The 25,730-nt window shown below is 41.2% G+C and overlaps 2 protein-coding genes across 3 annotated transcripts; both read left to right on the top strand.

Annotated features, from left to right (window-relative positions):
* The first annotated feature begins 5,028 nt into the window (after positions 1 to 5,028).
* LOC117129706 lies at positions 5,029 to 22,560 on the top strand. Of its 2 annotated transcripts, none has more exons than XM_033282994.1 (2): positions 5,029 to 5,122; positions 20,993 to 22,560. In XM_033282994.1, exon 2 carries the CDS (start codon positions 22,043 to 22,045, stop codon positions 22,475 to 22,477), a length of 435 nt encoding a protein of 144 aa, XP_033138885.1. In that variant the 5' UTR covers positions 5,029 to 5,122; positions 20,993 to 22,042; the 3' UTR covers positions 22,478 to 22,560. The 2 variants fall into 2 exon arrangements, 1 of the variants encoding a protein (XP_033138885.1); XR_004453327.1 differs by lacking the exon at positions 20,993 to 22,560 and adding an exon at positions 5,892 to 7,031 and having other exon boundaries at positions 5,033 to 5,122.
* Positions 10,332 to 12,050, top strand: LOC117129705. The gene is made up of 2 exons (XM_033282993.1): positions 10,332 to 11,361; positions 11,419 to 12,050. Exons 1-2 carry the CDS (start codon positions 11,067 to 11,069, stop codon positions 11,694 to 11,696), a joined length of 573 nt encoding a protein of 190 aa, XP_033138884.1. The 5' UTR covers positions 10,332 to 11,066; the 3' UTR covers positions 11,697 to 12,050.
* Positions 22,561 to 25,730: the final 3,170 nt, after the last annotated feature.

Below are 25,730 nucleotides of genomic sequence, written 5' to 3'. Positions count from 1 at the left end.
TGTAAACTCTCTCATTAATAAGATCAAGCAAGTTATGAGTCTCTCTTAGTCTTTTAGTCTCTCAATGGTTCTATACTAGACCTTAATCTCATTTCATACTCAAATATCTTCTAAATCACTTCTAGTCTTTCTTATTCACTCAGATTACTCTACTCAATCCTAAAAGTGATATGGTATCAGAGCCAGGTTCATAGAGAACTTGGTTTCGTTGGGTTCTTTGAAGATTCAAGATTGAAGCTTTGAAGAAACATTGGTGTGTTTTGTGTTCTTGTGTTCTTAAGCGGTTTTGGGTAGTCTTTCTGAGTTCTATTGGTTGTTTTGAGGTGTTATTGAAACTGTGTGAAGCTGCGAGTGTTCACTCAAGACAGTTTACGTCAAGAGAAAGTTATTGAAGTCTAAAGGGTTCTACATTCAACATGGAGAGTGGGATGAACATGAACATGAAGGTGGCGGTTTGTTTCAAGGGAAACAACTACTTGGTGTGGTCTCGGATGGTGAGAACCACAATGGGAAGCATGGGGCTTTGGAAGCACATCACGCCCGGAGAAGCTCCAAAGCTCATCACTCAAGGAGAAGCTGAAGATGAAGCCGCAAGCAAGGCAAGGCAGAGAGAAGTGGCATCAAGCGGACATGCTGGTGATGTCTGTCCTTCATGCTTCCCTTGAGCCGGCTATTCTGGATGCATACAGCTACTGTGAGTCTGCTAAAGAGCTGTGGGATACCTTGAAGAAGGTGTATGGCAACACTTCAAACCTAAGCCGAGTGTTTGAAGTGAAGCAAGCTATCAACAACCTCGTACAAGAAGACATGGAGTTCACTAAGCATCTAGGAAGATTCAGAAGTCTCTGGTCCGAAATGGAGATGCTCAGGCCGAGCACAACGGATGCTCATGAGCTTAATAAGAGGAGAGAGCAAGATAAGGTCTTTGGGCTCCTCCTCACCCTAAACCCGGCATACAACGGTCTCATCCAGCACCTGCTTAGGGAGGACACTCTACCTGACCTTGAGGATGTGTGTGCGCGGATTCAGAAGGAGCAAGGCTCCATTGGGATGTTTGCAAAGAAAGGAGACCTTTCCCTTGCAAGCCAAGCAACTCAAAGAGGAGGAGGTGAAGCTCCGCAAGCAAACAAGGCTGCTGCGCATGGGAAGTTTGAGGAGAGGAGGTTCAATGGGAACTGTGATCACTGCAAGAAGCATGGCCACAAGAAGAGCCAATGCTGGATCCTTCACCCACACCTCAAGCCGGCAAAGTTCATGAAGGACCGTGAGGCAAGGGCTAATGCATCAGATGGAACGGGTGGAGCTGGTACAAGCAAAGGAAAGGAGATAGATGGGCGTGAGGCAGGTGATGGGAAGTCTCTTGTAGCCTACACCGGGGGCACCAAGCAACCGTGGGACCAATGATCAAGAGTATCTAAAGAGATCCGACCTTGATGCACTCATGAAGTTGCTCAAGGAGAATGGTAACATCTTTGGGTATTCTTTGGTGCTAGGGTGGTAGAGAACTATAAGAATCTAACTAGAACTGATAGGATGCATGAGAGCTTGATAGAAATGGTAAATCAATCTAGGATTGCAAACTTTGCTAGAAATGATCATGCATTCAAACCATCTAGTATCCTTGCGCATATTGCTAGTTCTCATGACATTAAGCCATTAGTAATTGATTCAGGTGCATCTCATCATATGATAAGTGATACTAACTTGATTAAGAACATTGTACCAATGAATGGAAATGTGATGATTGCTAATGGAGATAAGATTCCTATTAGAGGAATATGAAGTCTTAAACTGTTTGATAAGGAAACTGAAGCTTTTTATATGCCTGAATTTACTTCAAACTTATTATCTGTTAAGAAATGTGCTACTGATTTACATTGTAATGTTATATTCAGTCCTAATGATGTGAAGTTTCAGGATATTAAAAGCAGCAATGATGTGGAAAGGGAGGACTAAAGGAGAGCTATATTTACTTGAAGATCTCACTCCTGTTTCTAGATATAGCTGCTCGTTTACTTCTGTTTCCGGTTCTAGTTTAAGTAAAAATGCATTGTGGCATGCTAGATTAGGACACCCTCATAATAAGGCTTTAAAACTGATGTTGCCATGTGTTTCCTTTGAGAATAATGATTGTGAAGCTTGCATTTTAGGCAAGCATTGTAGAACTGTCTTTACCAAGTCTACTACTGTTTATGAAAAGTGTTTTGATCTTATTCATTCTGATGTTTGGACTGCACCTTGCCTATCTAGAGAAAACCATAAGTATTATGTAACTTTCATTGATGAAAAATCCAAATACACCTGGTTAACCTTAATTCCAACCAAAGATAGGGTACTTCATGCATTTAAAAACTTTCAATCCTATGTGACTAACCATTACAATGCCAAGATAAAGATTTTTAGGTCAGATAATGGAGGAGAGTACACGGGACAAGCATTCAAGCTACACTTATCTCAGCATGGAATCCTTCATCAAACAAGCTGTCCCTATACCCCACAACAGAATGGTGTGGCTGAGAGGAAGAACATGCATTTGATGGAAGTAGCCAGGTCCATGATGTTTCAATCCAACGTGCCTAAGAAGTTTTGGAGTGATGCAGTTGCTACGGCTTGTTATCTCATGAACAGGACACCAACTCTGATTTTTCAAGGACAATCACCATTTGAGGTACTGAATCAGTACAAGCCCTCTCTAGAGCATATGAAGATCTTTGGATGTTTGTGTTTTGTGATGGTGCCTGGAGAGATAAGAAACAAGCTAGAAGCTAAGAGTTCAAAGGCAATGTTTATTGGATATTCATCAAGTCAGAAAGGATACAAGTGCTATGATCCTAACACAAGGAGAGTGTTAGTATCTAGAGAAGTGAAGTTTGTTGAGGAAAAAGGATACTATGAGGAGCAGATTCAAGAAGATTTGAAAGATCTTACTTCGGATAGAGCTGAAACCTTGAGGATCATCCTAGAGGGTCTTGGAATCAACATGAATCAAGGTGGAGAAGCACTACTCCAGTACTGGATCATCAGACTCCCAATCTTGACCATGAAGGGGGAATGAAACAAGAACTCAAAACCGTGAAGAGACAAGTAGAGAAGAGAGTTCTGGTTCTCATGATCAAGCTGTGGAATCAAATGCTCAACAAGAAGAAGCTGAAGAGACTCAGCTAAGGGAAGAGGGAGCTGAAGCAAGTCAGCTAGGAGATGAAAGATCTGAAACAAGTGTGCTACCACAAGAAGAAGAAGAACAAGAGATGGCGCAAGAAGGGCCAGTGTTGAGAAGGATTACAAGGCTGAGAAAGGATCCTTCCAGTTGGTAAACACAAGAGTGTACTACAATGCCCAAGCTGTGAAGCATCCTACTCAGGCCGTGTGTTCTTTTGCTCAATATCCAGAAGCACATTGTGCATTTATGGTAAACTTAGATGAGAATCACATTCCAAGAAGCTATGAAGAGGCAATGGAAGATAAGGAATGGAAGGAATCAGTAGGAGCTGAGGCAGGAGCTATGATAAAGAATGATACATGGTATGAGAGTGAACTACCAAAAGGGAAGAAGGCTGTGTCTAGTAGATGGATCTTTACAATCAAGTACAAGGCTGATGGGTCGATTGAGAGGAAGAAGACTAGACTAGTAGCAAGAGGGTTCACTCAGACATATGGAGAGGATTACATTGAGACATTTGCACCAGTAGCCAAGCTACACACCATTAGGATTGTTTTAAGCTTGGCTGTGAACCTTGGATGGGGATTGTGGCAAATGGATGTAAAGAATGCATTTCTACAAGGAGAGCTTGAGGATGAAGTCTATATGTATCCTCCCCAGGTCTGGAACATCTAGTGAAGAGAGGGAATGTACTGAGGCTAAAGAAAGCCATTTATGGGTTGAAGCAATCACCAAGAGCTTGGTATAACAAGTTGAGCACAACTCTGAATGGCCGAGGCTTCAAGAAGTCAGAATTGGATCACACTCTCTTTACACTCACAACACCCTCAGGTATGGTTGCTCTCCTTGTGTATGTGGATGATATCATTATCACTGGGAGTGATAAGGAAGGTATCAAAGCAACCAAGGAGTTTCTAAAGTCTATGTTTGAAATCAAAGACTTGGGAGAAATGAAATACTTTCTTGGAATTGAGATTTGTAGATCCAAGGAAGGTTTGTTCATGTCCCAAAGGAAGTATACATCTGATCTTTTGAAAGGTGCAGGTGCTTATGGAGGCAAGACAGCAAGGATTCCAATGGAGGATGGCTACAAAGTACCAAGAGAGGGGGAGATTGAAGACAGCAAGCCATTTCATGATCCTAAACTCTATAGAACACTTGTTGGCAAATTGATTTACCTTACCATTACAAGGCCTGATATATGTTTTGCTGTGAATCAGGTGAGCCAACACATGCAGCTTCCCAAGGAACATCACTGGCGCATGGTGGAGAGGCTGTTGATGTATCTGAATGGCTCGCCGGATCAAGAAGTATGGATGGGGTGCAATGGAAGCACAGAAGTGGTGGGCTATTGTGATGCTGATTGGGCAGGAGAAAGAGCTGACAGGAGATCAACCACAGGCTATTGCACATTCATTGGAGGCAACTTGGTGACTTGGAAGAGCAAGAAGCAGAAGGTGGTGTCATGTTCAAGTGCTGAAGCTGAGTATAGAGCTATGCTGAAGCTCACAAACGAGTTGGTGTGGATCAAAGGCATCTTGAAGCACTTGGAGATTGTTCAAGCCACTCCAATGACAATGCATTGCGACAATCAAGCTGCCATTCACATTGCATCCAACTCGGTGTTCCATGAGAGAACCAAGCACATTGAGGTTGATTGCCACAAGGTGAGACAGATGATTGTGCTTGGAGTGATCTTACCTTGCTATACGAGAAGTGAAGATCAGTTGGCTGATGTGTTCACCAAGTCGGCAAGACAAAAGACTATGGAGTCCATTCACATTAGATTGGGACTCATAGATCTTGGGAAGAGAAGGAGCTGATCCCCTTAGCTGTGAGATCTTTACTCTTTTTCCCTCATTAAGGTTTTGTCCCAATGGGTTTTCCTTAGTGAGGTTTTTAATGAGGAAGATCTCATGGCTGTCCAAGCTTAGACTTTCACAAAGCTAAGCTTGAGGGGGAGTGTTAAGATGAGGAGAGTTAAGTGAAGAAGGGAGATGAGGCTTGAGTAGAATGAGGATAAGGAAGGCTAGGAAGGTTTGGGAGCTTTGAGATCAACCAGTCCGTACAAGGCCGTACAAGGCCGTACATGACCGTACAAGATGGGATCGACCAAAGCTCAACCAAACCTTACCTTGAGTTACCCGAGTTACTTAGGAAAAGAGGAGAAGTTACCTTAGCCTTTGTGGGATGGATCAGACCGTTGGAAAGGATAAGGGAGAGTCTTGGACAGGCTGTCACAGCTGGAAAGTAAAAGCAAAAGGCAGCAGCCAGCTAAAGATGCTTCACACAGATTGATCACCTTATTGGATGGTTTTGAATTAAGCCTTGACTCCACATGCTTATCTTATCCTCTTGTTTACGAAAACCCTAAGCTCTCTCTTCATATAAATATGTAAACTCTCTCATTAATAAGATCAAGCAAGTTATGAGTCTCTCTTAGTCTTTTAGTCTCTCAATGGTTCTATACTAGACTCTTAATCTCATTTCATACTCAAATCTCTTCTAAATCACTTCTAGTCTTTCTTATTCACTCAGATTACTCTACTCAATCCTAAAAGTGATAGTCTTTGTGTCCCTTACATTGTTGGTAAGGCACAAAGACTCACTGGCCAATCCCTAGGCCTTGCAGACTTTACTCTTTTTTCCCTCATCAAGGTTTTGTCCCAAAGGGTTTTCCTTGGTGAGGTTTTTAATGAGGAAGTTCTTCAAGGTTCCAAGCTTGACTTAGGTGTTAAGTTGTGGAGATGATTAAGTGAAAGGATCAAGGGTTTACATGAGAAGAGAGATCAAAGGAAGAAATGGAGTAGTTGTGTGAAGTTAAGGAGAAGTGTACGGATAGGGCAAAGGCCGTACAACTTAGGTACCTTGGGAGGAAAGGCAAAGCTCACATCTATCCTAAAGTGGCCGATGACTCTACAAGAGGAAGAGGCTTTAGGATATGACCGTTGGAGGATAAGGTTGGGACGCGGCTTGAGCTGTTGCTAGCTGTAAAGGCAAAAGGAGCATCTAGGCAAAGATACCTTTGGCATCAAGCGTGTAAAGCCTCACCTCCGTTTATTCAAATGAAGCGCGCCTCTCCTTGGTTTGACTCCACATGCTTAGTCTCTAGGATTTGCTTTCACTATTACAAAACCCTTGTATGCTGATCCATATAAATATGTAATCTCTCCATAATAATAAATCAGACAGTTCAGCTTATCTTTGCCTCCATGGCTTACTCTTAGTCTTGTTCTCTAAACCTTACTCTCTACACTCGTTTCTTCTCTAATCTCTCTTAAATCTATTCTAAACACTCAGATTACTCTTCATTACTCTAAAAGTGATATGGTATCAGAGCCAGGTTCATGAGAATCTGAGTTCTTGTTGCGATTTGTATCAAGACAAAGGATAAAAGCTAGGAGCTGGGCGTTGAAGATTCAAGCTTCAAGTCTTCTCCGGTTGTGTTTTGAGTCTTGTTGGTGTGATTACTACTCTCAGTCCAAGATTTAGCAAGCTGTTTACGTCTAGCTGCTTCAAGATGGATAGTGGGATGAAGATGAAGGTGGCGGTGGTGTTCAAGGGGAACAACTACCTAGTGTGGTCACGGATGGTGAAGACCGCAGTTGGAAGCAAAGGCTTGTGGGGACACATTACCTCAGGAACGCCCCCAAAGCCGGTTGCTCAAGAAGAAGACAAGGATGAGACAGCAAAGGATCCAGTTGAGAGGTGGGAGCAAGAGGACATGATGGTGATGTCAGTTCTTCATGCTTCCTTAGAGCCGGCGATTCTGGATGCATACTGCTACTGTGAGACGGCAAAGGAGTTGTGGGATACCTTAAAGAAGGTGTATGGAAACACATCCAACCTGAGTAGAGTCTTTGAGGTGAAGCAAGAGATCAACAACTTGGTTCAAGAAGACATGGAGTTTACCAAGCACCTAGGAAGGTTCAGGTCACTCTGGTCCGAGCTAGAGATGTTGAGGCCAAGCACGGTTGATCCCAGTGAGCTAATCAAGAGGCGTGAGCAGGACAAGGTCTTTGGACTGCTCTTGACACTGAATCCGGCATGCAGTGGGCTGATACAACACATGTTGAGAGATGATACTCTACCTGACTTGGAGGAAGTGTGTTCACGGATTCAGAAAGAGCAAGGGTCAATTGGTTTGTTTGGGAAGAAGGGGGAGTTGTCTTTAGCCAACCAAGCCGCACAAGCTGAGCAAGGAGAGGCTCCACAAGCTAACAGAGCTACGAATGGGAAGTTTGAGGATAGGAGGTTCAGTGGGAGCTGTGATCATTGCAAGAAGCAAGGCCACAAGAAGAGCCAGTGTTGGATACTCCACCCACACCTCAAACCGGCAAAGTTCATGAAGGAAAGGGAAGCTAGAGCTCACATGTCTGACGGGTCAAGTGATGTGGGTACTAGCAAGGCTCAAGAAGGTGGTACAAGTGATGGCAAGTCTCTGGTGGCGTACATGGGAGCTCCTAGCAGCCGCAACAATGATCAGGACTTCATAAGGAAGGCTGACATTGATGCACTCATCAAGATGTTCAAGGATAACGGTAACATCTATGGTTATTCTTATGGTGCTTCCATGATTGCTAGGACTGTAGGAGACTTAGATTGCATCACTAGAACTGATAGTATAGCCAGGTCTCTAAGAAATGCAAATGACTACAATGAAACCAATCATGCATATAAGCCATCTAGTATACTCGCTCACCTTGCTAGTAATCAATCAACTAGACCTCTTATTGTAGATTCAGGTGCATCACATCACATGATTAGTGATACTAAGTTGATTAAGAACATTGTGCCTACTAAGGGTCATGTGATGATTGCAAATGGTGATAAGGTTCCAATTAAGGGAATAGGAACACTTAAACTGTTTAGTAAAGACTCAAAAGCTTTCTATATGCCTGACTTTACTTCAAACTTATTATCTGTCAAGAAATGTGCAACTGACTTGCAATGCAATGTCATATTTAGTCCTAATGATGTGAAGTTTCAGGATATTGAAAGCAGCAAAGTGATTGGAAAAGGAGTAACAAAAGGAGACTTATATTTGCTTGAAGATCTTGCTCCTGTTTCTGACATTAGCTGCTCTTTTACTACTGCTTCTGTTCCTAGTTTAAATAAGAATGCATTGTGGCATGTTAGACTAGGACACCCTCATAATAAGGCTTTAAAACTGATGTTGCCAGGTGTTTCTTTTGAAAACAATGATTGTGAAGCTTGCATTTTAGGCAAGCATTGTAGAACTGTTTTTCCAAACTCTTCTACGGTTTATGAGAAGTGCTTTGATCTTATTCACTCTGATGTATGGACTGCTCCTTGTTTATCTAGAGAGAATCATAAGTATGTCTCATTCATTGATGAAAAATCTAAAGACACCTGGTTAACTTTAATTCCAACTAAAGATAGGGTACTTGATGCATTTAAAAACTTTCAATCCTATGTATCTAACCATTATCAAGCCAAGATTAAGATTTTCAGGTCAGATAATGGAGGAGAATACATTGGACAAGCTTTCAAGCAACACTTATCTCAGTATGGAATTCTTCACCAAACCAGCTGTCCCTACACTCCACAACAGAATGGTGTGGCTGAGAGGAAGAATAGGCACCTTATGGAAGTTGCAAGATCAATGATGTTCCAAGCTAATGTACCTAAGAAGTTTTGGAGTGATGCAGTAGCCACGGCCTGCTATCTAATCAACAGGACTCCCACACTGATCCTGAAAGGGCAGTCACCATTTGAGGTTCTCAACAAACATAAACCCTCATTAGAACACATACGGATCTTTGGGTGTTTATGTTATGTTTTGATACCCGGGGAGTTGAGAAACAAGCTTGAAGCTAGGAGTACTAAGGCAATGTTTATTGGCTACTCTACAACTCAAAAGGGATACAAGTGTTATAATCCAGACACAAGAAGGATGCTGGTATCAAGGGATGTGAAGTTTGTTGAAGAGAGAGGGTACTATGAGGAGCAAAACAAAGAAGACTTGAAGGATCTTACCTCGGAGAGAGCCACTACCTTGCGGATCATCTTAGAAAGTATTGGGGTCAAGGTAAGGCAAGATCAGCAAGGACCTGGCAGTAACCCAGGATCTCAACCACCGAATGGTGGAAGTTCAGCAACTCCCACTTCTGATCATGGGGGGAAAGGAGTGAACCAGAGACAACTCAAGAGAGTAGTGGAGCATCTGGTACACATGATCAAGATGTGGAAGTAAGTGAACAGCAAGATGGAGCTGAAGCAAGTCAGCTAGGAGAAGAAGAGGCAGTTGAAGTGTCTACTTCTGTACCACAAGAAAGTGGAGAAGAATCACAAGTGGAAGTGGAACCAGCATTGAGAAGAAGCACACGGATTAGGAGAGATGCTTCCAACTGGGTAAGCACGAGAGTGTACTACAATGCCCAGGCTGTGGAGCATCCTTCTCAAGCTGTGTGTTCCTTTGCTCAATACCCTCAAGAACATTGTGGTTTTATGGTAAACTTGGATGAGAACTACATACCAAGAAGCTATGAAGAGGCAATGATGGATAAAGAATGGAAGGAATCAGTTGGAGCTGAGGCAGGAGCTATGATCAAGAATGATACATGGTATGAGAGTGAGTTACCAAAAGGGAAGAAGGCTGTGACTAGTAGATGGATCTTCACAATCAAGTATAAGGCTGATGGAAAGGTGGAGAGGAAGAAGTCAAGATTGGTTGCAAGAGGCTTTACTCAAACTTATGGAGAAGATTACATTGAGACCTTTGCACCAGTAGCTAAACTACACACAATCCGGATTGTCTTAAGCTTAGCTGTGAACCTTGGATGGGGCTTATGGCAAATGGATGTGAAGAATGCATTTCTACAAGGAGAGCTGGAGGATGAAGTGTATATGCATCCACCTCCAGGCTTGGAACACTTAGTGAAGAGAGGGAATGTGTTGAGACTGAAGAAAGCTATCTATGGACTGAAGCAATCACCAAGAGCTTGGTACAACAAGCTGAGTACCACTCTGAATGGTTGATGCACTATCCAGAAGGTATGTCCTCTTGAATACTCTTGATGCTAAGTTGCTAGGCTTTGAGCAGATTAAAGAAATGTATGAATCTGATCCTGACTTTCAAGAAGCTTATAATTCATGTGCTAAGTATGCTGCTGGACATTATTTTAGGCATGATGGATTCTTATTCTATGACAATCGTTTATGTGTTCCTAATTGCTCTTTGAGAGATCTATTTGTCAGGGAATCCCATGGAGGAAGCTTGATGGGTCATTTTGGTATAGCAAAAACTCTTAAAGTTTTGCAGGATCACTTCTATTGGCCGCATATGAAAAGAGATGTGGAGAGAATCTGTGGAAGGTGCACAACTTGCAAGCTTGCAAAGTCTAAGGTTCAACCTCACGGTTTGTATTCTCCTTTGTCTATTCCTACTCATCCTTGGAATGATATATCTATGGATTTTATTGTGGGATTGCCAAGAACTAGGACATGAAAGGATTCTATCTTTGTAGTTGTGGATAGGTTTTTAAAAATGGCACATTTCATTGCTTGCCATAAAACTGATGATGCATTGCATGTTGCTAACCTGTTCTTTAAAGAGATTGTGCGCATTCATGGCATGCCTAAGACTATAGTTTCTGATAGAGATACTAAGTTTCTTAGTTATTTTTGGTAGACTCTTTGGTCTAAGCTAGGTACTAAGCTGTTATTCTCTACTACATGTCATCCCCAAACTGATGGGCAAACTGAGGTAGTTAATAGAACTCTTGGAACTCTCTTGCGTGCATTCATTAAAAAGAATCTGAAATCATGGGAAGAGTATTTGCCTCACTGTGAATTTGCTTATAATCATGCTCAGCATTCTGCTTCTAAGTATTCTCCTTTTGAAATTGTTTATGGGTTCAATCCCATCTCACCTTTGGATCTAATGCCTTTACCTGAGTGTGAAAGGGTTAGTATGGATGGGAAAAAGAAAGCAGAAATGGTGCAGCAGATTCATGAGCAGGCAAGAAGAAACATTGTGGAAAAAACCAAGCAGTACACTAAAAGAGCAAACAAAGGCAGGCGTGAGATGATCTTTGATGTAGGTGATAAAGTGTGGGTTCACTTGCGCAAGGAGAGGTTTCCAAATGAAAGAAAGTCTAAGCTCATGCCGCGGATTGATGGCCCTTTTGAAGTCATCCAGAAAATCAATGACAATGCCTACAAGCTTGATCTTCAAGGTAAGTATGATATAAGTAATAGCTTTAATGTTACTGACTTGGCTCCTTTTGTTGCAGATGAGCTAGATTTGAGGACAAATCCTTTTCAAGAGGGAGGGGATGATATGACCATGGACCAGTCAAACAAAGAAGATAATGGGAGCATGGAAGATCCAGCTGATGGAGGAGCTCTAGCCATATCTGAAGGTCCTATGACTCGAGCCAGAAGCAAGCAACTCAAAGAAGCCATTGGAGGATTACTTAAGACATCACTGAAGCAAGAAGAGAGTCTTGGAAGAAGCTTGATCAACCAAGACACACTTACCACAATTCAAGCCATCTCAGCTCCAAGATAGACATCAAATGAGCAAGTAACATATGTGTGCTCTTTTTCCCTATCTTTGGTTTTGTCCCACTGGGTTTTCCAAAGATAGGTTTTTAATGAGGCCATATGTTGCTTTCCTATCACTCATTTGATGATCTCAGTTCAAGACTTTATTTTAATTATTTATCTTTGCTAGACTTGAGAATTAAGCTGCCAGACTTGAGAATTAAGCTGCCAGACTTGAAAGCCCTTATAAGGTTTTATATGGGTTTTATAAGGTTTATTTTTAAGGCCCATTTAGAGACCAAGGAGCCTGTTCCTTGCTTTCTCTATAAATATGTGTCTGAAAACCCTAATAGAGTTATCCAATCTTTATTTCTAAACTCTTGTTTCTCTCTAGTCGGCTGCAAGCTTGTCTTGTAGATCTGCGTGTTCTTGAGTCTATGTTAGTGTGTCATATCTAACAAAACCACAAGAGTGATTGTCTTGGTGTGTCATATCCAAGGGATTCACTTAGGAGTATCAAGCAGACCTCTCACATCTCTTTGTGTCACCATTCAATCCACACACCTTGAAGTAGATTGAGTCTGTTGATTCTCTATTTGCAAGGATCTATCCCATTCCAACCAGAGAAGCATCCTAGGAGTGTATTATCAGACCACTTCTGAAGCCTTAAGACTCTCCCAAAGCCTTAACATACAATCTCTGAAGATCTTGCCATGTCTTTGCACAAGCACCAACTCAACTCATCACTTTTGCTTCTCCACTTCTTCTCTTCAAGTTAACAAAGAAGTTATCCCACTTTCAAATCAGGTGATTCCAGTTTCCCAGTTTGGGAATAGCACAGCTTCTTCGTCGTTCCAATCAAACCAGGATGAATCACTTTGTGAAAAGCTTGATTTGGATACATAAAGTGGTGAAGAATCACCAGGAAGTTGAATAAATCTCATAGGAGTTGGGATGAAGAAGTTATCCCACTTTCAAATCAGGTGATTCCAGTTTCCCAGTTTGGGAATATGACAGCTTATTTGTCGTTCCAATCAAACCTGGATGAATCTCTTTGTGAGAAGCTTGATTTGGATACATAAAGTGGTGGAGAATCACCAGGAAGTTGAAAAAATCTCATAGGAGTTGGCAAGAAGAAGTTATCCCACTTTCAAATCAGGTGATTCCAGTTTCCCATTTTGGGAATAGGACCGCTTATTCGTCGTTCCAATCAAACCAGGATGAATCACTTAGTGAGAAGCTTGATTTGGATACATAAAGTGGTGGAGAATCACCAGGAAGTTGAATAAATCTCATAGGAGTTGGGATGAAGAAGTTATCCCACTTTCAAATCAGGTGATTCCAGTTTCCCAGTTTGGGAATAGGACAGCTTATTTGTCGTTCCAATCAAACCTGGATGAATCTCTTTGTGAGAAGCTTGATTTGGATACATAAAGTGGTGGAGAATCACCAGGAAGTTGAAAAAATCTCATAGGAGTTGGGATGAAGAAGTTATCCAACTTTCAAATCAGGTGATTCCAATTTCCCACTTTGTGAGATGCTTGGTTTGGATACATAAATTGGTGGAGAATCACCAGGAAGTTGAATAAATCCCATACGAGTTGGGATGAAGAAGTTATCCCACTTTCAAATCAGGTGATTCCAGTTTCCCAGTTTGGGAATAGGACCGCTTATTCGTCGTTCCAATCAAATCAGGATGAATCTCTTTGTGAGAAGCTTTATTTGGATACATAAAGTGGTGGAGAATCACCAGGAAGTTCAATAAATCTCATAGGAGTTGGCAAGAAGAAGTTATCCCACTTTCAAATCAGGTGATTCCAGTTTCCAAGTTTGGGAATAGCACAGCTTCTTCGTCGTTCCAATCAAACCAGGATGAATCACTTTGTGAGAAGCTTGGTTTGGATACATAAGGTGGTGGAGAATCACGAGGAAGTTGAATAAATTGTTGAACTGAAGAGAAGATAGAGCTTGTACAATAAAAGGGCAAGCTCTAGAAGATGTCCAGAAAAGTTCAATCAAGCTTCAGAAGTGATTAGAAGCTGATGCAAAGAAGAGACAACCAGAGTAGAGATCTCTTTAAAAATCATATGGTATAAGAGCCAGGTCCATTAGAACTTGGTTCTTGCTTCTGCTGAAGCTCATAGCTCTCCTCCATGTCGCTTGAAGCCAAGAAGAAGCTCCATGGTCCAGCCGGCTGTTCTAATCTTCAAGAAGAAGGTGTGCTCATCCATGGTGTCCAGAAGCTGTCCCTGGCCGACCTACACTCTCTCATGAAACCCATGAAGAAGAAAGAACCTTGGAAGCAATGGTGTATGAGGCGATCTCATCAACCAAGCTTCAAAGCTATGTCCAAGCTAGTTCTTATCCACTGTCCAAGAAGAAAGGTGATAGCTTTCAGCTGGTACTGGTGTGGCGAACTCAACATGAAGAAAGGTGGGGTCTTTGACATGGAGAGTTCAAGAGAAAGGTCCATGGGAGAAGGAGAAGTTGGAATCGACACCAACAGCTCACTGTCTTGCCATGTTCTATGGAGTTTCAAGGAACTAACACTAGTTCCTTGGCTGTAAGAAACCTCTTTCTCTTGTATAAAGCTTGAGTATATTGACTGGTTGTGATGTGATTGAAAACCTGAGAATTGTTTAAAGATTGCTAAATGAATACTTTAGAATCTGTCTCAGTATGCTTAAAGAGCCTGGTTTGGTGATTAAGATTGTTAATATGCTTAGCTCCGGGTCATAGTGATGCTTGTTGTGATTAATTGAATCTGCTTGCATACATGGATTGAAACGGAATTGAAAGCTGTTGCATATAGTCTTGTGGATGTCTTACATTGAGGCATTAGATTCATGTCTAAATTGCTGAGTAAAGAAGCTTTTAAAAATGCCTAAGTAACTTGTCTTGAATCTGTTAGGATCTTGCTTGTACTTAGAGAGTTAGCTTGCAAAGAATAGAACTTGATAATGCCTTGTGTCTATCTGTTGCATTGCTTGTGATATTGGGAATCAAACTTGATAATTTATTAATCAAGATTTGACATCAAATCTATTAAAAATGGTTAAATGCTTAATGTCAGTTCTAAATTAAACTTGTCTTGTTAAGATGATAGATTATATTATCTAACCATACTTGCTTTCATGAGTAGAAACTGATGAAGATTAATGCATACTGCCTTGTTGCTGCCTTGTATTGTTGCATTTAGATTAAAGTCTAAGTTGCATATTAAGGAGTGGTTAAAATTGCCTAAATACTTTGACTTGAATCTGATAAGGTCTTGCTTAGTATTTAGAGAATGGTTACTTGCATAGATAAGAACTTGACATTGTCTTGATTCTATCTAATGTTATAAAGCTTGAGACATTGGTGATCAAACTTGATGAAGTCAAGGATTGATCCCAATGCAATTGTGTCTTATCTTTACTAGAGTTTGAGTGATGTTTCAGGTTCACAAACGGTGTTCCTAGTTCATCATCAAATCCGAGTTGAAAGAGAAAGTATGGTGTCCATTGTGTGTGCAATGGAGAGTTATTACAAGAAGGGTGAAGCGCAGATGGTTGTAAAACCCACTTGAAGCTCACTGGTCTTCCTCTTACCACTGCAAGTAACTGAAGAAGAAGCCAACCGGGTCTAGGCAGTGGCGTGCCTATTCAAGAGGGTGCTCAAACTAAGACAGAGCACTCTTGGCTGTATGAAGAAGAAGGCTACTCTATCAAGGCGGCTTCTATTGTGAGGTGATTGAAGAAGTAGCTGACGCATCCACAAGCATTCCATCATGGTGGTGAATTCAGAAGGATGATTGCAATAAGAGAAGAAGAAGAAGTGAGGATTCAAGTGGTAACTTTGAGAACTGTTGAACTGAAGAGAAGATAGAGCTTAACTTGAAGAAAGAAATGAAGCCAAAGGAGTGGTTTGGAGGAGCTTGGGTCTTGGATAAAGATAAGGCAAGATCATTCAGAGATTGTCTATCAAGGCTTCATGAAGGTTTAAAGAAGTCTAGAAATATCATGAAGGTTGTGCAAAGATAGGGATTAAGTCCAAGAAGGGCTTAGACATCATTTGGAGTAAGATAGGCAATGGGGCAAAGTTAGGGCGAGGTACGGACGGCCTGTCCGTACCAACGACCGTACAAAGCAAGTGGCCATACCAGACTTACCCGGATCAACCAGAATTGGAGTTTGGTTCAGTTAAGGGACAAGGAAGCTTAGGGCGTGATCTTGTGACTGTTGGAGAAGCAAGTGGGCGTGAGACAGCTTGTGACAGGCTGGCCAAAAGGTAAAGCACCTTTTGGAGCAGGACCACACATGAAGACAATCTTGGCTGTCCAATTCAAACTAAGCAAATCCAGCCATTGATACCTTATCTGATCTTCTCCCCTTTACAGCTTGCACAAGACCACTTCAAGACCAGATCCTGATCGTCCATCTTCAAGTCCATTATCAACCATTAGATTTAGGTTATGAGATTGCAAATGTAAAACTCATATATAAGCCTTAGATGGCAATTTGTAATGACTTAAGTGAGTAAGGGGGGAAACCCTTCTCCTTCATGTTCTATGAAAGTCTGTTCTTGATACTAAATCTCTAATCTAAGTCTCTCAGTCTCTCAGTCTCTTTAATCTCGTTACCTAGTCTCTTTCATACTCTAAATCTCTCCCCATACTCATAAGTCTCAAATCTGTTCACATAAACTCTCCTAAACACTTTCTCACCCACACCTTGAGTAAATCCTTATAAAATCTCATGGTATCAGAGCCAGGTTCATCAGAACCTGGTATCTAACTTCCGCAAAGCTCAAGCCCACTTCCATGGCTGTTTGAAGCAAAGAAGAAGCTCTTTGGTCCAGCCAACGTTTGTTCATCTTCAGGAGGAAGATAAACACATCCGAGGTGCCTTAGAAGCTGTATGTGCTCTATTCTGACTTATCAAGCTCGACCTGATGAAAGGAGACCCTGAAGAACAAAGCCTTGAAGCGGTTTGACAACACTCTTCAAGAGCTAGATTCGTGAGTCTTAGTGGTGGTTCAAGAAGAAAGGTGACAGCTTTCTACTTGGTACTGGTTTTGGCGACTTGAAAGGGAGGAAAGGAGGTGTCTCAGCCATGGTGGGTTCAAGAGGATGGTTCATGGAAGAAGAAGGGGTGTGATACGACACCAGGAGCTCAACATCTGGCGATGAACCATGGAGATTCAAGGAACTAGCAAAAGTTCCTTGGCTGTAAGCTGGATCTCTTTCCCTCTTTATTAAAAGCTTGAGTATAGAAATGTTGAGGTGGTGTGGTGATTGATGTGCTGTGTATATCCCAGGATGCTTTAAAGGCTTGTTTAGTGCTTTGAAGAATAAAATGATTGTTCTAGTTCGGTCATGAGTTTGCTAAGACACTAAAACTTATTGTTTGAATCCTGTGCTCATGAACTGAAATTAATTGAATTAATGCTGCGAACTGTGTAATCTCCCGGATCTAATGATGCTTGTCAGGAAGTTAGTAGACATCTTAACCTGCTTGTGTTTCATGAAATGAATCCGCTGGCCGTCTTACATTGAAGCATTAGATTCATGTCTAAGTGCTGAGTAAAGAAGCTCTTAAGAGTGCCTAAGTAACTTGTGTTGAATCTGTTAGGATCTTGCTTGTACTTAGAGAGTTAGCTTGCAAAGAATAGAACTTGATAATGCCTTGTGTCTATCAGTTGCATTGCTTGTGATAGTAGGAATCAAACTTGATAATATATTAATCAAGATTGGACATCAATACTATTGAAAATGGTTAAATTCTTAATGACAGTTCTAAATAATCTTGTCTTGTTAGGATGATAGATTATATTATCTAATCATGCTTGCTTTCATGAGTTAAAAACTGATTAGGATTAATGCATACTGCCTTGTTGCTGCCTTGTATTATTGCATTTAGATTAAAATCTAAGTTGCATATTAAGGAGTGTTTAAAAGTGCCTAAATACTTTGACTTGAATCTGATAAGGTCTTGCTTAGTATTTAGAGAATGGTTGCTTGCATAGATAAGAACTTGACATTGTCTTGATTCTATCTAATGTTATAAAGCTTGAGACATTGGTGATCAAACTTGATGAAGTCAAGGATTGATCCCAATGCAATTGTGTCTTATCTTGGCTAGAGTTTGAGTGATGTTTCAGGTTCACAAAAGGTGTTCCTAGTTCATCATCAAATCCGAGTTGAAAGAGAAAGAATGATGCCCATTGTGTGTACAATGGAGAGGTGTTACAAGAAAGGGAGAAGCACAGATGGTTGTAAAACTCACTGGTGCTCTTCTTCTTAACATTGCAAGTACCAGAAGAAGAAGCCAACCGGGTCTAGGCAGTGGCGTGCCTATTCAAGAGGGTGCTCAAACTAAGACAGAGCACTCTTGGCTGTGTGAAGAAGAAGGCTACTCTATCAAGGCGGCTTCTATTGTGAGGTGATTGAAGAAGTAGCTGAAGCATCCACAGGCATTCCATCATGGTGGTGACTTTGCAATAAGAGAAGAAGAAGAAGTAAGGCTTCAAGTGGTAACTTTGAGAACCACTCCTCATCATTGGTATCATCTTAACCAAGGGAGTAAACCTAATCTCATCTATCTTAATATGTCTTGATAGGTTTATCTCCTGATTATACTATGTGCTTTCCCTAATTCCATTAAGAGTTTATAGCATCTAGTAGAATGTCTAGGCTAATTGCACTGAAATTGTTTTGCTGCTGCATTGTCTTATTGATAGTAAGTAATGTCTAGAGTCCCAGAATCTCATGGTCTGTTTATTGCATTGTCTTGGATATTGTCATCGCTTGAATCATCATGAATGTGTTGTAGAATTGAGTAGAATGTCTCTGCTGCTTGCATCACGATTGATAAGTTATTTGCATACATAAGCATATCTCATACTGTCTAAGTTCAATCCTATTGTTATCTGATGCTATTGCCTATGTTTAATCCATCAATAAAAGTCTTGCATCAATTAGAAATTGTCTAAGTTGCTTGTATCATTGGTTTTGATTGAAACTGTTGTGCATAGCTTTAATATTAATTATGGATTGAACCTGTTGCATTCATATAGCTAATGCTTTAAGATTGTGCATTTATATACTGATGCATTTAAAAATGAAACTAAATTGCAAATGTACTGATGTAAGCTTGCATTGCATTTAGAGAAATTAAAATCTGCTGGTTAGCATCTAATGTCTTGTAGGATTTAGATGTTTGTCTAAGCTACTTGAATCATTGGCCTTAATAAAACTAGTAAGCATAAGCATGAATTGAGTCACGCTTATTGCCTTGATTGCATAAGTATCATCTAGTCTTGTGTTCATTTGGATTGAATCAGTTTCATTCATATAGTTAGTATGTAACCTAATGCATTCATCTATTGTTGCATTTAAAAAAAAAACTGAATTAAACCTAAAAAGATCAGTGTATTGTTGAAAGCATACATTGTCTTTGCATATTCTTGTCTTGATTGTCTAGCTTGTTTCAAGTATAATACATTATTGTGGCATTGGTGATCAAACAGGATGAATGATCTTGGTTTGATCCCAATGGGATGATCTGATCTTGCATTGAGTTGTGGTGGTGTTAGGTACACAAGGGAAGTGATACATGTAACTCGCCATCAACCAAGAATGTAAAGACAAAGGTCTTGTGCCATTGCATATCATCACTTGGACATGTTAGTCCATAATCTACAGGAAGTGTAGTGTGATTGAGTATGCAATGAGAGATGGCCATTGCATAATACCATTGGACATATCTAGTCCTTAGTCTACAGGAAGTGTAGCATGGGTCATTATGCAATGAGAGGTGCGTCTTGTGAGACTCTCTATGGTGATTCAAACACCCTAGTTCCTGGTTAAGGAAGAGAGTAAACTCACAAGAAGAAAGCTATCATGAAAGATGATAGTTATTAGACCATGGAGATGCATAGGATCATCACAAGCTTAGCTCCTTCTAGTCTCGGTTCTAAGCTTGAGGGGGAGTCTTAATGCATATGATCCATGGTTGGTCAGTAACAAGTCATTTGCAAAAGCTTCTACAAGGATCATCAACCGGACCAAGTCAGTGGCGTGTCTAGGCAAGAGGCTGTTCAGAGCAGCCTTGGCGAGTGAGGAGGAAGGCTCTCCATCAATGCGGCTTCAATGAGAGGTGATTGAGGAGAAGCTGATGAATCCATTCTGCCTTTCCAAGAAGTTGATGATGCCATGAAGATGGTGCATTGGCCGAGTTTGGAAACTCACAAAAACACAAGGGAAGTTTCCTTAGACTTTTAAAACTCTTTTCAATCTTTATCATTCATCTTATTCATTGCTTGTGCTTGAAAAGATACTTAAGATAATTATGATTGAATTGTGAGATTGTGTGCATCAAATGTGATGCAGGATATTCATTTTCTTGTTTTTGATAGGTACTGATGCAACTTTGGGATAATGTATCAGGTACCATTGCTTGAACCTCACTAAAGATGTTCCTTGTCAGTTCCTTGCTTCTCTAAGATGGCTGAGAAGTCTGTTGAGAGGGGGGAGATCCAAACCAGTTCTATGAAGAGGGCAAGCCGTGTGTGAAGTCACTGGTGTTTTGAAGATGATCTGGTAGTGTCCTAGCTTCTCTAAGATGGCTGTGAAGTCAGTTGAGAGGGGGAGACTTCAAAACTAGTTACATGAAGAGGTGAAGCTGAGTTGAAGTGTGCGCAAAGCTATGAAGTGTTGCTGCACCTATTAGGCCGTGATCCAGAGCTTCTTCTATCCAACCACACTGTTTCTAAGGCACAAGAGCTCACTGGCCAATCCCTAGGCTTTGGAGAGCTCTACTCTTTTTCCCTTGCAAGGTTTTGTCCCAATGGGTTTTCCTTGTAAGGTTTTTAATGAGGGAGACTCTTCAGAGTTCCAAGCTTGGCTTAGGATCTCCTAAAGTCAAGCTTGAGGGGGAGTGTTGAACTGAAGAGAAGATAGAGCTTAACTTGAAGAAAGAAATGAAGCCAAAGGAGTGGTTTGGAGGAGCTTGGGTCTTGGATAAAGATAAGGCAAGATCATTCAGAGATTGTCTATCAAGGCTTCATGAAGGTTTAAAGAAGTCTAGAAGTATCATGAAGGTTGTGCAAAGATAGGGATTCAGTCCAAGAAGGGCTTAGACATCATTTGGAGTAAGATAGGCAATGGGGCAAAGTTAGGGCGAGGTACGGACGGCCTGTCCGTACCAACGACCGTACAAAGCAAGTGGCCATACCAGACTTACCCGGATCGACCAGAATTGGAGTTTGGTTCAGTTAAGGCACAAGGAAGCTTAGGGCGTGATCTTGTGACTGTTGGAGAAGCAAGTGGGCGTGAGACAGCTGTTAAGATGAGGAGAGTTAAGTGAAAAAGGGAGATGAGGCTTGAGTAGAATGAGGATAAGGAAGGCTAGGAAGGTTTGGGAGCTTTGAGATCAACCAGTCCGTACAAGGCCGTACAAGGCCGTACATGACCGTACAAGATGGGATCGACCAAAGCTCAACCAAACCTTACCTTGAGTTACCCGAGTTACTTAGGTAAAGAGGAGAAGTTACCTTAGCCTTTGTGGGATGGATCAGACCGTTGGAAAGGATAAGGGAGAGTCTTGGACAGGCTGTCACAGCTGGAAAGTAAAAGCAAAAGGCAGCAGCAAGCTAAAGATGCTTCACACGGATTGATCACCTTATTGGATGGTTTTGAATTAAGCCTTGACTCCACATGCTTATCTTATCCTCTTGTTTACGAAAACCCTAAGCTCTCTCTTCATATAAATATGTAAACTCTCTCATTAATAAGATCAAGCAAGTTATGAGTCTCTCTTAGTCTTTTAGTCTCTCAATGGTTCTATACTAGACTCTTAATCTCATTTCATACTCAAATCTCTTCTAAATCACTTCTAGTCTTTCTTATTCACTCAGATTACTCTACTCAATCCTAAAAGTGATATGGTATCAGAGCCAGGTTCATAGAGAACTTGGTTTCGTTGGGTTCTTTGAAGATTCAAGATTGAAGCTTTGAAGAAACAGTTTGGTGTTCTTGTGTTCTTAAGCGGTTCTGGGTAGTCTTTCTGAGTTCTATTGGTTGTTTGAGGTGTTATTGAAGCTGTGTGAAGCTGCTAGTGTTCACTCAAGACAGTTACCTCAAGAGAAAGTTATTGAAGTCTAAAGGGTTCTACATTCAACATGGAGAGTGGGATGAACATGAACATGAAGGTGGCGGTTTGTTTCAAGGGAAACAACTACTTGGTGTGGTCTCGGATGGTGAGAACTACAGTGGGAAGCAAGGGGCTTTGGAAGCACATCACGCCAGGAGAAGCTCCAAAGCTCATCACTCAAGGAGAAGCTGAAGATGAAGCCGCAAGCAAGGTATAAGAGAAGTGGCATCAAGAGGACATGCTGGTGATGTCTGTCCTTCATGCTTCCCTTGAGCCGGCTATTCTGGATGCATACAGCTACTGTGAGTCTGCTAAAGAGCTGTGGGATACCTTGAAGAAGGTGTATGGCAACACTTCAAACCTAAGCCGAGTGTTTGAAGTGAAGCAAGCTATCAACAACCTCGTACAAGAAGACATGGAGTTCACTAAGCATCTAGGAAGATTCAGAAGTCTCTGGTCCGAAATGGAGATGCTCAGGCCGAGCACAACGGATGCTGATGAGCTTAACAAGAGGAGAGAGCAAGATAAGGTCTTTGGGCTCCTCCTCACCCTAAACCCGGCATACAACGGTCTCATCCAGCACCTGCTTAGGGAGGACACTCTACCTGACCTTGAGGATGTGTGTGCGCGGATTCAGAGGAGCAAGTGTAATAACCCTCACGAGCAGATATAATTTTGGTCAAGAAAATTCTTTAAGATCAGTTTGAAGATTGATCAATCAGAATTTAAATAAAAATCGACACGGTGAATTAATCTCGACGGGGCTGTCTTTTGGTCGAAAAACCATCTCTTGATGGTTCTGGTCGAGTGTTAATTATTATTGTTGATTTTTATTCATGCTGGGTGAGTTTATTCAGAGCAGGACGAGATTCGAATGATGAAAAATATTTAGTCGAAACAGTCCGAAAAATATCGACAAAACTCTTAAAATTATTTCTGAACAGTCACATGCTTTGCACCTTCTAGCCTACTTGCTTCCTCAGTAATTAGGTCACATGACCTACACCTACTTGCTTGCCTGCTTGCTCATTAGAAGTCACATGCTGGTCACAAGCTACTTGCTTCAGCTGCTTGTAGCTTTCTTCATGGGAAGGAAAAGTTCAGCTGCTTGTGCTGCTTGGTGTGCTGAAGCATGTCACCAGCTGTCTAAACTCATCTTTGTCTTTTGTGGGAGCAAACCCTCATCTGAAGCAACTCCTTATGATATAAAATACCCTCTTCTCTCCTCTGGACGTTCATAACCTGCAAGAAAAACCAGAGAAAAATTCAGAGAGAAAGAGAGAAAGAAGAGAGAAAAATCTGTGAGAAAAGATTCATGAAAAATTCAGAAAAATATTCAGAGAAGAGGAGTGAGCATGGACAACTCTTTCTCACCATCCTGTGACTTTAATCAGTGAGTTTTGGAGTGTTTAAGAGCTGAATATTTGGTGTCCTGAAGTTGAGAATCACCTATGTTCTTCAGCCTTTGATTTTGATCGGTAAGATGGTTGTGGATCAGTTTCTGTGAGAAGTTTTGTTGGTTTGCCTACACTGGAGATAAATTCTGAATAAATCCAACCATGGATTCTTGTGGTGTTGATCAGGTTAATTCCTGGTTAGCTTGAAGAGAGACAACCAGTCAAGTTTAATTAGTTGAGTAAAACCGGTAAGCTTCAGCTTCTTGATTCAGCCATGTTTTGATGAGAACCAATTGCTGTATGTTGGTTAACCTGTCAGGATCAGTTGTCTAAGGTCTTGTTCTCTTCAGTCTTGGTTGGTTTATGATTTAATCAGTCTCATAGATCCAGTAGACGAACTGATAACAATTATGGGAATTAAACCGAACTGATTTGATCTTGTTTAGAACTGAATTGAGCTGAGTATGTTCTGATCTGATCTGAGCGGAGCTGTCTATGGTCTGAAATTGTCTTGAACTGATGTCGTCTGAGTATAACCGAGTTAAGCTGTTGGGAACTGATTAGAACCCGAGTTAGCTGAGCATGAACTAAGCTGATATGAACCGAGTTAAATTGTTAAAGCTTGAACCGAGCTGAACATGGTATCAATCTGTCTTGAACCGAACTGATATGAGAGAACTGAACTGAAATGTTATGAACTGAGTTGAGTTTCTTCTTGAACCAGACTACTGAACCTTATGTTCCAACTGTTATGTTTTGAATTCAGATGGCCAAGGAGAGTATTCGGATCAGCTGGATCCTTGTGATGGTTCTGAACCGAGAGTGATCCAAAAGTGAAGTGTGATTAGCTTGAGCTCAAGTCTAGTCTTCATTAGCCAATCTCATGGATTTAAAGGTGAGTCTAGATAGATGATGAATGAATTATGAATGAGTATGCATGATTGCATATTGAATATGGTTGATTAATTAAGAATTAATCATGAATTAATTAAGGGATAATCATTGATTAATTAAGGATTAATCATGGATTAATTAAGGATTAATCATGGATTAATTAAGGAGTAATTATGGTTTGATTGATTAAGTATTATTCCTTGATCTATATTTATATATGAAGTATTTATCTAGTTTAAATACTTAAGAATAAACAAGAATAATTCTTTGAGGTTATTCCGAGCCTTAGTACTTGTTCTCAAGTACTAATCTATAAGTATTCTATTAATAAGTGTGAATCATGTGAAGTCTTATTGTATGCTCACTCTCCCAAAAGTCCCGCATTGCCGTGAATTGGTCCTGCGATATGGATCAAGGTCATGAAGACACGATGATGGGGTCGCACCCTGGAGGCCGTGTAACTGCATGCAGCGTTGGATTTTCTATCTTGGAATATCTGATGGAGATGATGGTTATATTTATTCCCCGTTAAGCTCGGTTAGCCTTGGTGGTTTTCCGGGTTTAGCATATATATATATATTAAGAGTATGAGTGATTGGCGGGTATCGTGGAGGTCATGTTTAAGATAGATTCACATGGATGGATTGAGAGGCCTTATATTAATTATGGAATATAATTCCACTGCATTCAAATGGTGTCGATTGCTCGGGATACTATTGATATGTGTTTGGGTGTGGGATTAGACTCACTGAGTAAACTAGTTACTCATGACTCATTTGATATGCAGGTAACCAGTAGGTGGGAGACCTTTACTCTAGGACGGGAAGGAACGGCATTAGCCAGCGGTAGTTTTATTATCCTTGCAAAGTCATTTTGATATATCTTATGAATAAGATTTGTAGACCGAAAACCTCGAGGTTAATTTATAACAAATTTTGTAAGATGATTTTGAATGACATATAAATAATGTTTTTTTTTAAAGTACGGGTTCCATATGATATTAGTCCTTGTCCGGACGAACTAACTATCAGGTATTGCTTTCTCGGGTTGAAAAGCCTAGAGTGGTATCCGATAGGAGCGTTGGTGTTCTTTGATTGTTGGTCTAAGGCGATCGGAAGTATTCTGAGAACCTCAGATCGACCATCGAGGAACATCGACCGTGTCATTTCCGGTCATCTATGATCGGGGGTGTCACAGCAAGGCTCCATTGGGCTGTTTGCAAAGAAAGGAGACCTTTCCCTTGCAAGCCAAGCAACTCAAGAGGAGGGGAGTGAAGCTCCGCAAGCAAACAAGGCTGCTGCGCATGGGAAGTTTGAGGAGAGGAGGTTCAATGGGAATTGTGATCACTGCAAGAAGCATGGCCACAAGAAGAGCCAATGCTGGATCCTTCACCCACACCTCAAGCCGGCAAAGTTCATGAAGGACCGTGAGGCAAGGGCTAATGCATCAGATGGAACGGGTGGAGCTGGTACAAGCAAAGGAAAGGAGATAGATGGGCGTGAGGCAGGTGATGGGAAGTCTCTTGTAGCCTACACCGGGGCACCAAGCAACCGTGGGAACAATGATCAAGAGTATCTAAGGAGATCCGACCTTGATGCACTCATGAAGTTGCTCAAGGAGAATGGTAACATCTTT

Source organism: Brassica rapa, unplaced genomic scaffold, assembly GCF_000309985.2.
Source record: "Brassica rapa cultivar Chiifu-401-42 unplaced genomic scaffold, CAAS_Brap_v3.01 Scaffold0068, whole genome shotgun sequence".
NCBI classification, from domain to species: Eukaryota; Viridiplantae; Streptophyta; class Magnoliopsida; order Brassicales; family Brassicaceae; genus Brassica; species Brassica rapa.
The sequence above is the reverse complement of the archived record's forward strand: the minus strand, read 5'-3'. Positions and strand labels throughout refer to the sequence as shown.